Source organism: Salvelinus fontinalis, chromosome 1, assembly GCF_029448725.1.
Source record: "Salvelinus fontinalis isolate EN_2023a chromosome 1, ASM2944872v1, whole genome shotgun sequence".
Lineage (NCBI taxonomy): Eukaryota > Metazoa > Chordata > Actinopteri > Salmoniformes > Salmonidae > Salvelinus > Salvelinus fontinalis.
Window position 1 is genome coordinate 73,458,672 of NC_074665.1, and position 15,159 is coordinate 73,473,830.

The following is a 15,159-nucleotide window of genomic DNA, read 5'->3' on the forward strand; positions in this document are numbered from 1 at the left end:
ACGAGCAGTATGGCTGGTGGCATTGTCATGCTGGAGGGTCATGTCAGGATGAGCCTGCAGGAAGGGTACCACATGAGGGAGGAAGATGTCTTCCCTGTAACGCATAGCGTTGAGATTGCCTGCAATGACAACAAGCTCAGTGCGATGATGCTGTGACACACCGCCCCAGACCATGACGGAGCATCCACCTCCAAATCGATCCCATTCCAGAGTACAGGCCTCGGTGTAACGCTTATTCCTTCGACGATAAACGCGAATCCGACCATCACCCCTGGTGAAACAAAACCGCGCCTTGTCAGTGAAGAGCACTTTTTGCCAGTCCTGTCTGGTCCAGCGATGATGGGTTTGTGCCCATAGGCGACGTTCTCAGCCTATTGTGTACAGTCTGAGCACTGATGGAGGGATTGTGCGTTCCTGGTGTAACTCGGGCAGTTGTTGTTGCCATCCTGTACCTGTCCCGCAGGTGTGATTTTCAGATGTACCGATCCTGTGCAGGTGTTGTTGTCTTTGAAAGACAGGGTCCTGAAAAAGGGACGTTTCTTTTTTTGTTGAGTTTAATTATATTTATTTTTCTATTTTTTGTTTTGTTTTTGTAAACATTCCCTCATTTGAGGTTTTAAATTAACATTTGGAATCAGAAATCTAAACAACACGGATGAAGTGTTATAGCTCAGAATACAATTAGCATATTTTACTGTGGCATTCTAATTACACCACACTGAAAATAAGCCTGGAGAAAAAAACATCACAGGGTACCGTGTGGCTCAGTTGGTAGAGCATGGCGCTTCCAACGACAGGGTTGTGGGTTAGACTCCCACAGGGGACCAGTAAAAAAAATGTAAGCACTCACTACTGTAAGTTGCTCTGAATAAGATAGTCACTAAATGTAAAATAATGGAATCGTTGCCAGTCTCTAAGGTATTTGAATCGTGTGCATAGATAAGATACATTTAATAACTGTTCAGTGTAATATTTGCTCAAAGTCCATCCTGCAATGATTTGATCTCTTCACACACTGTCTTCTTTTTTGGAGATAATAGCATAGCTTTTAATGTCAACATTGATCTCTATGCAAGACCTTAATCACAAACTGTTAAAGTCAAACCATGCAGCCCTGTATTGAGGGTCCTCAGTAAAGCCCAGGTTGGTGTAGAGGCTGTAGGACAGTGTATTCTCCTCCTCAACGAAGCAGTACACTGGGAAGCCCTGAGAATAGAGTCTCCTGGACATGCTGCTGACCAGGGCTTTGGCCAGGCCCTGTCCTCTGTGCTCCTGCAGGGTGTACAACATACCTGTGATGGGGTAGGAACCATTGTTTTGGTAATTGTTTCCCAGTGCGCCCAAAATAAGGAGGGACATGTAAAATGTATAAAAGCATTCCTTAGTCCTGTTCAAGTGAGAGCTGTGTACAGTGCCTTCGGAAAGTATTCACACCCTTTAACTTTTTCCATATTTTGTTGTGTTACAACCGGAATTTCAAATGTATTAAATTGAGTTGTGTCACTGTCATACACATAATACCCCACAATGTCAAAGTGGACTAATGTTTTTTTAAATGTTTACAAATTAATAAAAAATGAAAGGCTGAAATGGCCAGCAGCACACCACCCTGCATCCCACTGCTGGCTTGCTTCTGAAGCTAAGCAGGGTTAGTCCTGGTCAGTCCCTGGAAGTGGTGTTGGAGTGCCAGTAGGAGTGACCCTTTCCTCTGGTCTAAAAAAAATATCCCAATGCTCCAGGGCAGTGATTGGGGACATTGCCCTGTGTAGGGTGCTGTCTTTCGGATGGGAAGTCAAACGGGTGTCCTGACTCTGTGGTCACTAAAGAGCCCATGGCACTTATCGTGAGTGTAAGGGGTGTCAACCCCTGTGTCTTGACTAAATTCCCCATCTGGCCTTCATACCATCTTGGCCACCTAATCATCCCCAGCTTACAATTGGCTCATTGATCCCCCCTCCTCTCCTTTGTAACTATTCCCAGGTCGTTGCTGTAAATGAGAATGTGTTCAGTCAACTTACCTGGTAAAATAAGGGATAAATACATTTAAATAAATGTATTGAGTCAATACATTTAACTCCTTTGTTAAAGAAAGCCTAAATTAGTTCAGGAGCAAAAATTACAAGTCACATAAGTTGTATGAACTCACTCTGTGTGCAATAATAATGTTAAACATTATTTTTTAATGACTACCTCATCTCTGTACCCCACACATAGAATTATCTGAAGGTCCCTCAGTCGAGCAGTGAATTTCAAACACAGATTAAACCATAGTGGTGGCTGCATCATGCTATGGGTATGCTTGTAATCATTAAGGAGAGGGGAGGTTTTCAGGATACAAATGAAACGGATGTAGCTAAGCACAGGCAAAATCCTAGAGGAAAACCTGGTTTAGTCTGCTGTCCACCAGACACTGGGAGATTAATTCACCTTTCAGCAAGACAATAACCTAAAACACAACACCAAATCTACACTGGAGTTGCTTACCAAGAAGACATTGAATGTTCTTGAGTGCCCGAGTTAGTTTTGACTTAAATCTACTTGAAAATCTATGGCAAGACCTGAAAAAAATAATATTAGGAAACCAATTTGACAGAGCTCGAAGAATTTTGAAAATAATAAAATGGGGAAATATTGCACAATCCAGGTGTGGAAAGCTCAGAGACTTTCCCAGAAACATTTATTGACTCAGGGGGTTGAATACTTACATATCTAATCAAGATATATTAGTGTTTTATTTTTCATAATTCTTTTTACAAATGTTAGACATATTTTCTTCCACTTTGACGTTGGAGTATTTTGTGTAGATTATTGACAAAAAATGACAATTAAATCCATTGTAATCCCACTTTATAACACAACAAAATGTGGAAAAAGTCAAAGGGTGTAAATACTTTCTGAAAGCACCGTAGATATTCCACATACCCATGGCAGAGGAGGGATAGGTCAGAACCCAGGCTATGGGCTGCTGGCTCTCTGCATCCAGCACACAGCAAGACGGGTAGTGCCGGATCATGTTCCGGATCATCTGGAAACTGTTCTCCGTGTTCCCGAACTTCCAGGTTTTGTTGACTATATCAGAGTGGGATTCGTCCAGTGAGGATATCATTGATTCAATTGCACTGTGGATTTGAGAAGGAAAGAAAGAAGAGAGGTGTGAGATAGATAGCGTATAGCGGCCGCTCGGGGTAACTCCGTCGGGGTCTCAAATTACCGTTGAGAGTTAGAAAAGTAGAATACACAAGGTTCACTTATCATTAAGGACCTAAGCCACCCGAGCCATGGTCCATTCACTCTGCTACCATCTAGCAGGTGCATCAGAGCTGGGACTGAAATACTGCTTCTATCTCAAATCAAATTTTATTTGTCACATAGACATGTTAAGCAGATGTTAATGCGAGTGTAGCGAAATGATTGTGCTTCTAGTTCTGACCGTGCAGTAATATCTAACCTAACAATTTCACAACAACTACCTTATACACACAAATGTAAATGTAACGGCAGTCTAAGTCGTCCTCCTCATCGGACGAGGAGAGGCGAGAAGGATCGGAGGACCAATGTACAGCGTGGTAAGTTTCCATGATTTAATAACACGAAAACTAGACAAAATACAAAAACAACAAACGAACCAACCGTCACAGTCCCGTATGGCACAAACACTGACACAGGAAACAACCACCCACAAAATCCCAACACAAAACAAGCCACCTATATATGATTCTCAATCAGGGACAACGATTAACAGCTGCCTCTGATTGAGAACCATATTAGGCTGAACACAGAAACAGACAAACTAGACACACAACATAAAATTCCCACGCAGCTCACGTCCTGACCAACACTAAAACAAGCAAAACACATAAGCACTATGGTCAGGACGTGACAGTAAAGGAATGAATAAGAATATGTACATAAAGAATATATGAATGAGTGATGGCCGAACGGCATAGGCAAGATGCAGTAGATGGTATAGAGTACAGTATATTATCTCCAGGCCATCAGACTGTTGAACAGTCATCACTAGTCGGATACTTGCCCGGTATTCTGCCCTGCACCTTGAGACTAATGCTCCATGTATATAGAGACATTTAACACTGGTCACTTCATTTACTTTTTAATATACTGTTGTTTACTCACTGTGTATGTATACTGTATTCTCCACATAGCTCATCCTAATATACCTACTACTGTACCTACCATTTTCTTTTCCAAATGATATACTGTCTATACACATCATGTATTTATATTCTGGATTTTTACATCGCTCACTCTAATATAGTATCTACTTTGGATTTTTAATTGTACTTGTTCTCATTTCTTGTTAAGATTGTTTTATTATTTGTGTATTGAATTTGCTAGACATTCTACTGCACTGTTGGAGCTGGTAATACAAGCATTTCACTACACCTGCTATAACAAATGCAAATCTGTGTACGCGACCAATAAAATTAGATTTTAAATTTGGTATAGTGCATCCTCAGTTTTCCTCTATGTTAGTCACTGACAGTCACTCAAGTAGCCCATGTCAGCAATGGTACCGCCCATGCATGCAGTGCACTTGCCATTGATTTTGTTTGAATGTGACACTCAGATATCATAAGAACATTGCATAAGTCATGGTAAAATGTGTAGAATTGCAGAAAATAAGCTTTAAAATTGCAAAAATGTCTCTACCCCATGGTAAAATGAATCGAGCTGAGCCCATCATACCTTTCTACAGGTGGAAGGCGGGATGGATCCTGGAGCATCATCATGTGACACACAGACACTTTATTCACTGGCACCTTTCTCTCAGAAGCCACCGCCATCACCATCTCCTCATAGCAAAGACTGGTGCCTAAAATAGCAGAGGGCTGTAATGTTGGCAAACAACTTCTACGAAATTGAACTTTGTGCTATATGGTGTGTGACTAATGAAACCACCCCAGATCCCAGCAGTCTAGAGACAACCAGAGACACCAGGGGCCGTATCTATCAAGCGTCTCAGAATAGGAGTGCTGATCTAGGAACAGTTCCTCCTTCTTCATAATTATGCAAAACTGATCCTAGATCAACACTCCTACTCTGGCAAGCTTTATACATACAGCCCAGGTCTTTCTTTACTTGTAAAAGAGGTCTTCTGACCTCAATGGGACTTCCTGGATAAAGCAATAGGTTAAATGAATAAAACACAATGGGGAGCTCACCATCCCCTGTTTTATGGCCCTGCTATTTGCTGCAGCAGGGCAAGGCTGAGTTTGTGGGTAGCTCTGGTCCATGTTGTTGGTGCACGTTCCTCCACTATGTTAGTAGAGGAAGGTGCAATAATGACCTGAACCAGAGCTCAGTTTGGGGGCGCTTGAGAGAGCTAAAGATGGCGTTACACTCCGAATGGGGAATTCTCAACATGGTAGATGCATTTTAAGGTCCATGGGTGATGGTTTTAGGAGAGAGAGAGAGAAACTTACTTTAGTTTTAGGAAAGAGAAACAAGAGACAGAGGAGGGTGGGGCAAGCAGGCAAAGTGCAAGTGGCAGGTACTGTAATTACAGTGTAATTACCTAAACATAGGAACTTTGTCCAGTCAATTATGTTGTTCTCTCCAAGGATATTCCTAAAAGAAGCTTCATCTTTAGTAAAAACACATGTGTCTTTAAAAAGGTCCCCCTCCTGCAAAATGGGCAAATGAGGAGTTGAGACAACAAAATACACATTATTTCTATTAATTAAGTTTGGGACAAGTGTATCTTTATGAATTTATCTAATGTTACCTTCTCATATGGTGGTTTGCAGAGAATGACATTGAATTCTGGCCAGTGGTCCACAAAAACCTGAATCGGGTCAGCCATAACTCTGTTCATCTGGAAAATGTAACCATAAACCTTGACAGACAAGGCAGAAATAACCATTAGACACTACAGATAAAATTGGACATGTACCTTAGCCCTTGGTTCACTCCAGACCTGTCTGCCCTTGATCAGCACAAAAACATCCTGTGGCGTTCTGCATTAGCATAAATTAGCCCCCGTGATATGCAACTTTTCAGGGAAGTTAGGAACCAATATACACAGGCAGTTAGGAAAGCTAAGGCCCATACAATCTAGCCCATACAATCTACCTCATCCCCATACTGTATTTATTTATTTATCTTGCTCCTTTGCACCCCAGTATCTCAACTTGCACATTCATCTTCTGCACACCCTACCATTTAGTGTTTAATTGCTATATTGTAATTAATTTGCCACCATAGCCTATTTATTGCCTTAACTCTCTTATCCTACCTCATTTGCACATGCTGTAAATATATTTTTCTTCTGTATTATTGATTGTATGTTTGTTTATTCCATGTGTAACTCTGTGTTGTTGTATGTGTCACACTGCTTAGATTTTTCTTGGCCAAGTCGCAGTTGCAAATGAGAACTTGTTCTCAACTAGCCTACCTAGTTAAATAAAGGTGAAATAAAATGAATAAATATATAAAAAGGATATATTAAAACATACACTGAGTGTACAAAACATCAGGAACACCTGCTCTTTCCATGACATCGACTGACGAGGTGAAAGCTATGATCCATTATTGATGTCGCTTGTTAAATCCACTTCAATCAGTGTAGATGAAGGGGAGGAGACACATTAAATAAGTATTTTTAAGCCTTGACATAATTGAGACATGGATTGTGCATGTCTGCCATTCAGAGGGTGAATGGGAAAGACAAAAGATGCCTTTGAACAGGATATGGCAGTAGGTGCCAGGCGCACCGGTTTGAGTGTGTCAAGAACTGCAACGCTGTGGACATTCAGCCAACTGTGTCAAGTTGTTTGAAGTCCTGTGTGGAGTCGACATGGGCCATCATCCCTGTGGAATGCTTTCCCTGATGAATTGAGGTTGTTCTGATGGCAGCTCAATATTAGGAAGGTGTTCCTAATGTTTTGTATACTCGGTGTATAACAGCAACATTTACAGTGGGGAGAACAAGTATTTGATACACTGCCGATTTTGCAGATTTTCCTACTTACAAAGCATGTAGAGGTCTGTCATTTTTATCATAGGTACACTTCAACTGTGAGAGACGGAATCTAAAACAAAAATCCAGAAAATCACATTGTATGATTTTTAAGTAATTCATTTGCATTTTATTATCCAAAAAAATTACAGACCTCTACATGCTTTGTAAGTAGGAAAACCTGCAAAATCATCAGTGTATCAAATACTTGTTCTCCCCACTGTACATATTTAGCTCTCATCCAGAGAAACTTGAGTGGATACATTTTTTGTATCTTTTTTACTGTATTGCACCCCCGTGGGAATTGAACCTACAACCCTGGTGTTGCAAGTGCCATGCTCTACCAACTGAGCCACACAGGACAAACATATTGACATATATATATATATACTACAGATACAAATGCTAGACAACATATATTGAGTATTTCATTTATATCAAACAGGGATAGAGTTCATACTTTGTTTTCTAAAGGAGGCATCTAGGGAACTGTCATATCTATTCCTAGTTCCAATGTTTTTAAATGGAACATGCTTATTTCAGATTGTGAGGAAGGCACTTTTAAAGAATAACCAGGCATCATCTACTGACGGGATGAGGTCAATGTCATTCCAGGATACCCCGGCCAGGTCGATTAGAAAGGCCTGTTTGCTGAAGTGTTTTAGGGAGCGTTTGACAGTGATGAGAGGTGGTCGTTCGACCGCAATGAGGCAGTGATCGCTGAGATCCTGGTTGAAAACAGCAGAGGTGTATTTGGAGGGCGAGTTCGTTAGGATGATATCTATGAGGGTGCCCGTGTTTACGGATTTGGGGTTGTACCTGGTAGGTTCGTTGATCATTTGTGTGAGATTGAGGGCATCAAGTTTAGATTGTAGAATGGCCGGGGTGTTAAGCATGTCCCAGTTTAGGTCACCTAGCAGCACGAGCTCAGAAGATACACGGGGGGCAATCAATTCACATATGGTGTCCAGGGCACAGCTGGGGGCAGAGGGTGGTCTATAGCAAGCGGCAACAATGAGACACTTGTTACTGGAAAGGTGAATTTTTAAAAGTAGAAGCTCAAATTGTTTGGACACAGACCTGGATAGTAAGACAGAAGTCTGCAGGCTATCTCTGCAGTAGATTGCAACACCGCCCTCTTTGGCAGTTCTATCTTGGCAGAACATTTTATAGTTCGTGATGGAAATTTCAGGGTTTTTGGTGGTTTTCCAAAGCCAGGATTCAGACACGGCTAAGACATCCGGGTTGGCAGAATGTGCTGAAGCAGTAGGGAGTAGGCTTCTAATGTTAACATGCATGAAACCAAGGCTCTTACGGTTACAGAAGTCAACAAATGAGAGCACCTGGGGAGTAGGAGTGGAGCTAGGCACTGCAGCTCCTGGATTAACCTCTACATCACCAGAGGAAAAGATGAGAAGTAGGATAACGGTACGGCTAAAGGCTATAAGAACTGGCCGTCTAGCACGTTCAGAACAGAGAGTAAAGGGAGCAGGTTTCTGGGCACGATAGCATAGATTAAAGGCATAATGTACAGACAAAGGTATGGTAGGAAGAGAGTACATTGGAGGTAAACCTAGGCATTGAGTAATGATGAGAAAGATATAGTCTCTAGAGATGTATAAACCAGGTGATGTCATCGCATATGTGGGAGGTGGAACAACATGGTTGGTTAAGGCATATTGAGCAGGACTATAGGCTCTACAGTAAAATAAGACAGTACTCACTAACCAGGACAGTAATGGACAAGGCATATTGATATTAGGGAGAGGCATGCGTAGCCAAGTGATCGTATGGGTCCAGTGAGTGGTTGGGCTGGCTGGGGACACGGCGATTCAGACAGTTAGTAGGCCGGGGCTAGCAAGCTAGCAGTTAGCAGGCCGGGGCTAGCGAGCTAGCATAAGGGCCTTAGAGGGACGTCGCGATGGGGGAAAGTCTGTTTTTGCCTCCTCGTGCGGTGACGTCGATAGACCAGTCGTGGAATTAGTAGCGTTCCAAGTAGCAGAGGGATCCAAGTCCAATTGGCAAAATGGGTATAGTAGTCCAAGAAACTGGCCGATGGATCAGCTAACAGTCCAATATGCTCTAGATAGCTACCAGGCCGTGGTTAGCAGAATGGGCCTTCAGGGGACGGCGCGCCTGAGGGGCCTGTTGGGATCCTCGGACAGATTATGTTGGTATTCCAGTCGTGAAGGATCGGCGGGGTTCCGTGCCCCGTATCGGCAGTAGAAGGGGTCCGGATATTGTAGCCGAGGAGTGGGCTTCAGGAGTAGCCCAGGAGCCCTAGCCGAGAGATGGGTCTAGCATGGGCTAGCTCCAGGCTAGTTGGTGCTTGCTCCGGGACGGAAGCGTTAGCCAGGAGTAGTCAACCTGGGTTGCGGTTATCTAGCTGCCATGATCCAGATGAAAGGGTTCAGAGTTTGCGGTAGGAATCCAGGGATATGGAGAGAAAAATAGATCCGTATGCTCTGGTTTGAAACGCGTTGTACGAACTGGCGAGAGCTTTCTGAGCTAAAGGTTAGCTGATGACCGCTAGCAGTGGTTAGCTGACTGATAGCTGATAGCTGGTAGCTAGTTAGCTAGCTGGGCTGCTGAATATGGCGGCGAGTGCAGACGAGATTTTAGCTTGCTCCGAGTAACCTTAACTTTTATCCCTCCTAAACTTACTTAAATGTAACAGAACTTGGCTTATAGTTAACACAATAGAGAACAACGCTTAGTTGACCGTTATTTGATCAGAAATTTTGAGAAATGGCAGAAAAGAATGTGCGAAAGAGCAAAGGGAGGAGAAGGCAGTTGCTAGCTGAGCACTCATACATTGGAGAAAAACCGCCACCTGACTCCTCAGGAGAAGAAATGGAGGAATCTGGACATTCGGTTGATTCTGAAAATCCAGTCAATAGTCCCGCACACAAAAAGACACAGAAAGAATTGTCTTTGCGCGAACTACAGGTCAACATAATCGATGCTGTCTCTGCAAAGATAAACGAAAGAGCCGATGGTCTGGAGAAAAGGATACGCGAAAACACATCAAAAATTGTTGACCTCGAGACCTCTCTGAATCATGCATACAAGAGTATCGAAGAGCTTAAACTTGCAAACACTGCTACTTCTGAGAAATGCACTGCACAGTAGAAGACCGTCATGCAAGAGCGCTTATCTGTCGGAAAGATATCAGTTTGTCTCTGTGAATGGTTTGTCCTCTGACAAATCAACTGTAAATTTAGGTGTTCCTCAAGGTTCCGTTTAAGGACCACTATTGTTTTCACTATATATTTTACCTCTTGGGGATGTCATTTGAAAACATAATGTTAACTTTCACTGCTATGTGGATGACACACAGCTGTTTATTTCAATGAAACATGGTGAAGCCCCAAAATGGCCCTCGCTAGAAGCCTGTGTTTCAGACATAAGGAAGTGGATGGCTGCAAACTTTCTACTTTTAAACTCAGACAAAACAGAGATGCTTGTTCTAGGTCCCAAGAAACAAAGAGATCTTCTGTTGAATCTGACAATTAATCTTGATGGTTGTACAGTCGTCTCAAATAAAACTGTGAAGGACCTCGGCGTTACTCTGGACCCTGATCTCTCTTTTGACGAACATATCAAGACTGTTTCAAGGACAGCTTTTTTCCATCTACGTAACATTGCAAAAATCAAAAACTTTCTGTCCAAAAATTATGCCGAAAAATTATGCCATGCTTTTGTTACTTCTAGGTTAGACTACTGCAATGCTCTACTTTCCGGGTACCCGGATAAAGCACTAAATAAACTTCAGTTAGTGCTAAATACGTCTGCTAGAATCCTGACTAAAACCAAAAAATGTGATCATATTACTCCAGTGCTAGCCTCCCTACACTGGCTTCCTGTTAAGGCAAGGACTGATTTCAAGGTTTTACTGCTAACCTACAAAGCATTACAAGAATGATGGTAAGAAATACTTGGGTGGTTATTGGAAATTAAATAACTCATTGTTATTGCATGATGATTTAAAAAATGTGATTAAGAATCTAATTTCTGTTTACTGGATTTTATCTACATCTAATGCAGAATTTGGGAAATATTGGGAACTGCTGAAATTTAAAATCCGCTCAGCCTGTATTACTTATGGAAAACGGCTTGCTTTAAGAAGGAGATGTGAGGTAGCTGAACTCTCTAAGACAATTGCGGATATTGCAGAGATTGAGCATCTTGATCTTAACGAGAAAGCTAAATTAAATGATTTACAGAATCAAGTAGATACATTGTATGAGGAAAAGGCTGGAGGAGCTTTCATAAGATCCAGAAAACAATGGCTTGAAAAAGGTTAAAAGAACATTTGATACTTTTTTAATTTGGAAAAGAGGAGAAGGGAACTCAACACACTTAAGGAATTCTAAGATTAATGGGGTTACCACTGAGGATAGAGAGTTGTTATCAGACTTTACCACTAAATTTTATGAGAATCTTTACTCCTTAGATAACAATTTGGGTGACTAAGGATCTCCTTGATTCTATAGAGAATGTTAATTCGGTTAGTGGAGAATTCAATCGGTCTTGCTGTCAAGATTTATCCATTATGGACATCCAGTACGGGATTGCTCAGTTAAAAAATAACAAATCTCCAGGTTGTGATGGATTAACATCTGAATTTTACAAAACCTTCTCTGAAGAAATAGTACTTTACTTTCGGAGTTACGAGGGAGGGGATATTGACTTCACATCGGCCACTATGCAAACATATATAAACTATGCATAAACTTAACAGAGCAGGCCGGGGTTTGAAAGTCAACGAGAGAAGTGAACGATTCTTCCTTAGTTGTTAATTTTCTCGAAAGCTAAAGGCACAACGTAGATTCGAGCCAATGACATAAGAAGTTGTACATGGTATTACTCCAACTTCGTGAAAGTGACAAACTGACACATTTTTATTTTCGTCAAAAGCAACTTTAAATCAAACGAGTGTCTGTGCATATGCGCAGTTTGGCGCAAGACGACCGTTAGACCCGATGACGTATTTGTACGCTTACATTTAGCAAGCCAACGTCGCCATGACATCTCCTACCAGCGTGATTGGGGATTTATATTGGAGAAACAGTTTTAGCCTGTCTTCATACTGTTGTAGTCCAAAAAAAACAGAAATTAGTTACCTCTGGTTCTTTCAGACATTCCTATGGGGAAAATGAGTCGGGAAAGAATTGGGTTTTGGGATAAACGCCGAAAATAAGGTCTGAGGTTAACACAGGCTTAGGATATTTTATACGTTTTGTTCTATGAGATAATATCAGTCAATTAACATGACCTTTATGTTTTCTGAAGCTTTTTATGTGCTTTTTTAAATGATTACATAAATGCTTCAAAATTCACAAAAAGTGACATACACTGATTAAGATTATCTCAGAACAAAACGTATAAGATCTGCTAAGCCTGTGTTAACCACAGACCTTATTTTCGGTGTTTATCCAAAAGCCCTACAAAAACTCCATTCATATTCCCATAGGCTTTGTCCAATGAACCATGGCAGAGTTAGTGCCTACAAAAAGACAGCATTACTTTCTCTCTATAAGAGTCCTGTCATGTATATTTTGTAAAGTAACAATTATTAGGAAAATGTTTCTTACACAAATCAAAATTTATGAAGAAAAAGCCACTTTTCTAAAAAAAAAAGTATCTCATGTGGAATGCTATTTAGAGTCATTAAAATGTATACAAAACAAAATGTCAAAAAAATTTATTCACTACATGTCTGTATTTGAATTGATATACTGTGGAATAGTTTATTTTTATTTTTAATTTTTCTAATTTCTTTGTGGAATCCCTCTGGCTGTTATGTTTATGTTTTGCATGTTACTGTTAATAAAAATAAAATAAAAAAGTTAGCTAGCTAGCTTCAGTTGAGGTATTCCAGTTCGAAGGAAAATATAAATACTTTAGGGAAAAAAACAGATCCACGCCACATTGGGTGAGGCGGGTTGCAGGAGAGTATTTTGAAGTTGAGGTTTAGGAAAAATATTAAAAAGAATGCGAAGTGTAATAAATACCATTCCAAATAACACAAGCATATTGCTATTACATTGTTATAACTAACTTCTTTCTTAAACAGGATTTCTCACATACTCATAAGCAGAAACTGAGACCCACACACACCCAGAGACAGATGGCTGACACAGACCTTTCATAAACACTGATAAGGCAGGAAAGGCCTTGATCAAGAGTGCTTGGGTCTGCATTTCACGAGATAATGAGACACACACATAACCAAGGACAGAGGGCTGACATAAACCTTTCATAAACACTGATTAAATAGGAACATCTGCGCACACACCTAATCTCCTGTTTTAGCTGAACATTTGGTAACAAAGAACTTTTGCTGTAAGACTCAGAAGGATGACGCCCAGCTCATCAGGACCAATCTGAGAAGACAACAACCTGATCAGGACCAACCAGAAAAACCAGATCTACCAGACTCAACCTACTTTCTGTCCTGTATAAAATGTCTATGTATTTCTGTTATCTGGGCTCTGTCTGCAGGTTCCTTACGAGCTGAATGAACGAGTCCATGCATGCTTGTATCAGATATCTTTACCTCTGAATAAAACTGCTTTTTATTATACGAATATCCACCCTGTCCAGAGTCTCTACTTCGTCTCAGTTCTCCAGTAAACTTGTGATATCAACAGAAGAAAAAGTTATAAAAATATATATACATGGGACGAGACAAAACAAAGACAAAGACGTCTGACTGCTACTCCATCTTTGAAATCTTTAGGCTACATCTTATCCGACTTGCCACAACTAAAGTAGTTTCCTCTAGGAAAAATAGTTATTCTGTTATAATATATAATAATGTAATCTATTCCAAAAAGCATAATCTTTGCATTATCAAATCACAATTTTTTTTTAAGTGCATTTAAGCCTTAATAAACTTCACACAAAAAGTATAATTTAATAATAAAAATGAATATAATGCACACTATACTACCTTAATACCCACCTGCTGCGACTGAGGAAATAGCTCTTTCAGTTGGGTCTCAACAGTCTTCAGCTGCATTTCATTCAGTTGCTCCATGGTTGTTCCTCGTTCTGACACTTGCATGACTTGACACTAAACAAACGAACGACTGTACAATAGGCTAAATAGACTAAGGCGGGTAAATCATTACGTTTCTTCCTGAATTTATTACGCAATAGTGAACACTTCACTTTTACTTCAACAAGTTTTACAACCTTCAGTACTTTACTTTCGGAGTTACGAGGGAGGGGATATTGACTTCACATCGGCCACTATGCAAACATATATAAACTATGCATAAACTTAACAGAGCAGGCCGGGGTTTGAAAGTCAACGAGAGAAGTGAACGATTCTTCCTTAGTTGTTAATTTTCTCGAAAGCTAAAGGCACAATGTAGATTCGAGCCAATGACATAAGAAGTTGTACATGGTATTACTCCAACTTCGTGAAAGTGACAAACTGACACATTTTTATTTTCGTCAAAAGCAACTTTAAATCAAACGAGTGTCTGTGCATATGCGCAGTTTGGCACAAGACGACCGTTAGACCCGATGACGTATTTGTACGCTTACATTTAGCAAGCCAACGTCGCCATGACATCTCCTACCAGCGTGATTGGGGATTTATATTGGAGAAACAGTTTTAGCCTGTCTTCATACTGTTGTAGTCCAAAAAAACAGAAATTAGTTACCTCTGGTTCTTTCAGACATTCCTATGGGGAAAATGAGTCGGGAAAGAATTGGGTTTTGGGATAAACGCCGAAAATAAGGTCTGGCTTAGGCTTAGGATATTTTATACGTTTTGTTCTATGAGATAATATCAGTCAGTTAACATGACCTTTATGTTTTCTGAAGCTTTTTATGCGCTTTTTTAAATGATTACATAAATGCTTGAGAGTCCTGTCATGTATATTTTGTAAATTAACAATTAGGGTGAAAATGTGCACAATTATCGATATATGTATACTAGTTATCCTACAAAGAATAATCAAAAATTTCTATAAGTTATTTTGTTCTTTAAAAAAAAAAAATTTTTTTTAAGCCTAAATGGACAACATGTTTTTTGTGTGTGTACTCCTATCATTAATTGGACTGTATATACAGTGAGCTCCAAAACTATTGGAACAGTGACAAATGTTTTGTTGTTTTGGCTCTGTACGTCAGCACTTTAGTTTTGCAATTGCCCAATATCA

The 15,159-nt window shown here is 40.4% G+C and overlaps 1 protein-coding gene across 3 annotated transcripts; it reads right to left on the bottom strand.

Moving 5' to 3' along the window:
- Positions 1-1,020: 1,020 nt before the first annotated feature.
- Positions 1,021-14,428, bottom strand: LOC129861372 (glycine N-acyltransferase-like). 3 transcript variants are annotated; one of them, XM_055932760.1, is made up of 6 exons: positions 13,938-14,428; positions 5,747-5,857; positions 5,537-5,645; positions 4,708-4,834; positions 2,923-3,119; positions 1,021-1,292 (listed from the first exon to the last, which is right to left on the bottom strand). In XM_055932760.1, the coding sequence occupies exons 1-6, from the start codon at positions 14,049-14,051 to the stop codon at positions 1,084-1,086; spliced, it is 867 nt and encodes a 288-aa protein (XP_055788735.1). In that variant the 5' UTR covers positions 14,052-14,428; the 3' UTR covers positions 1,021-1,083. The 3 variants fall into 3 exon arrangements, with proteins under 3 accessions (XP_055788735.1, XP_055788753.1, XP_055788744.1); XM_055932778.1 differs by having other exon boundaries at positions 5,747-5,836; positions 13,950-14,423; XM_055932769.1 differs by having other exon boundaries at positions 13,950-14,350.
- Positions 14,429-15,159: the final 731 nt, after the last annotated feature.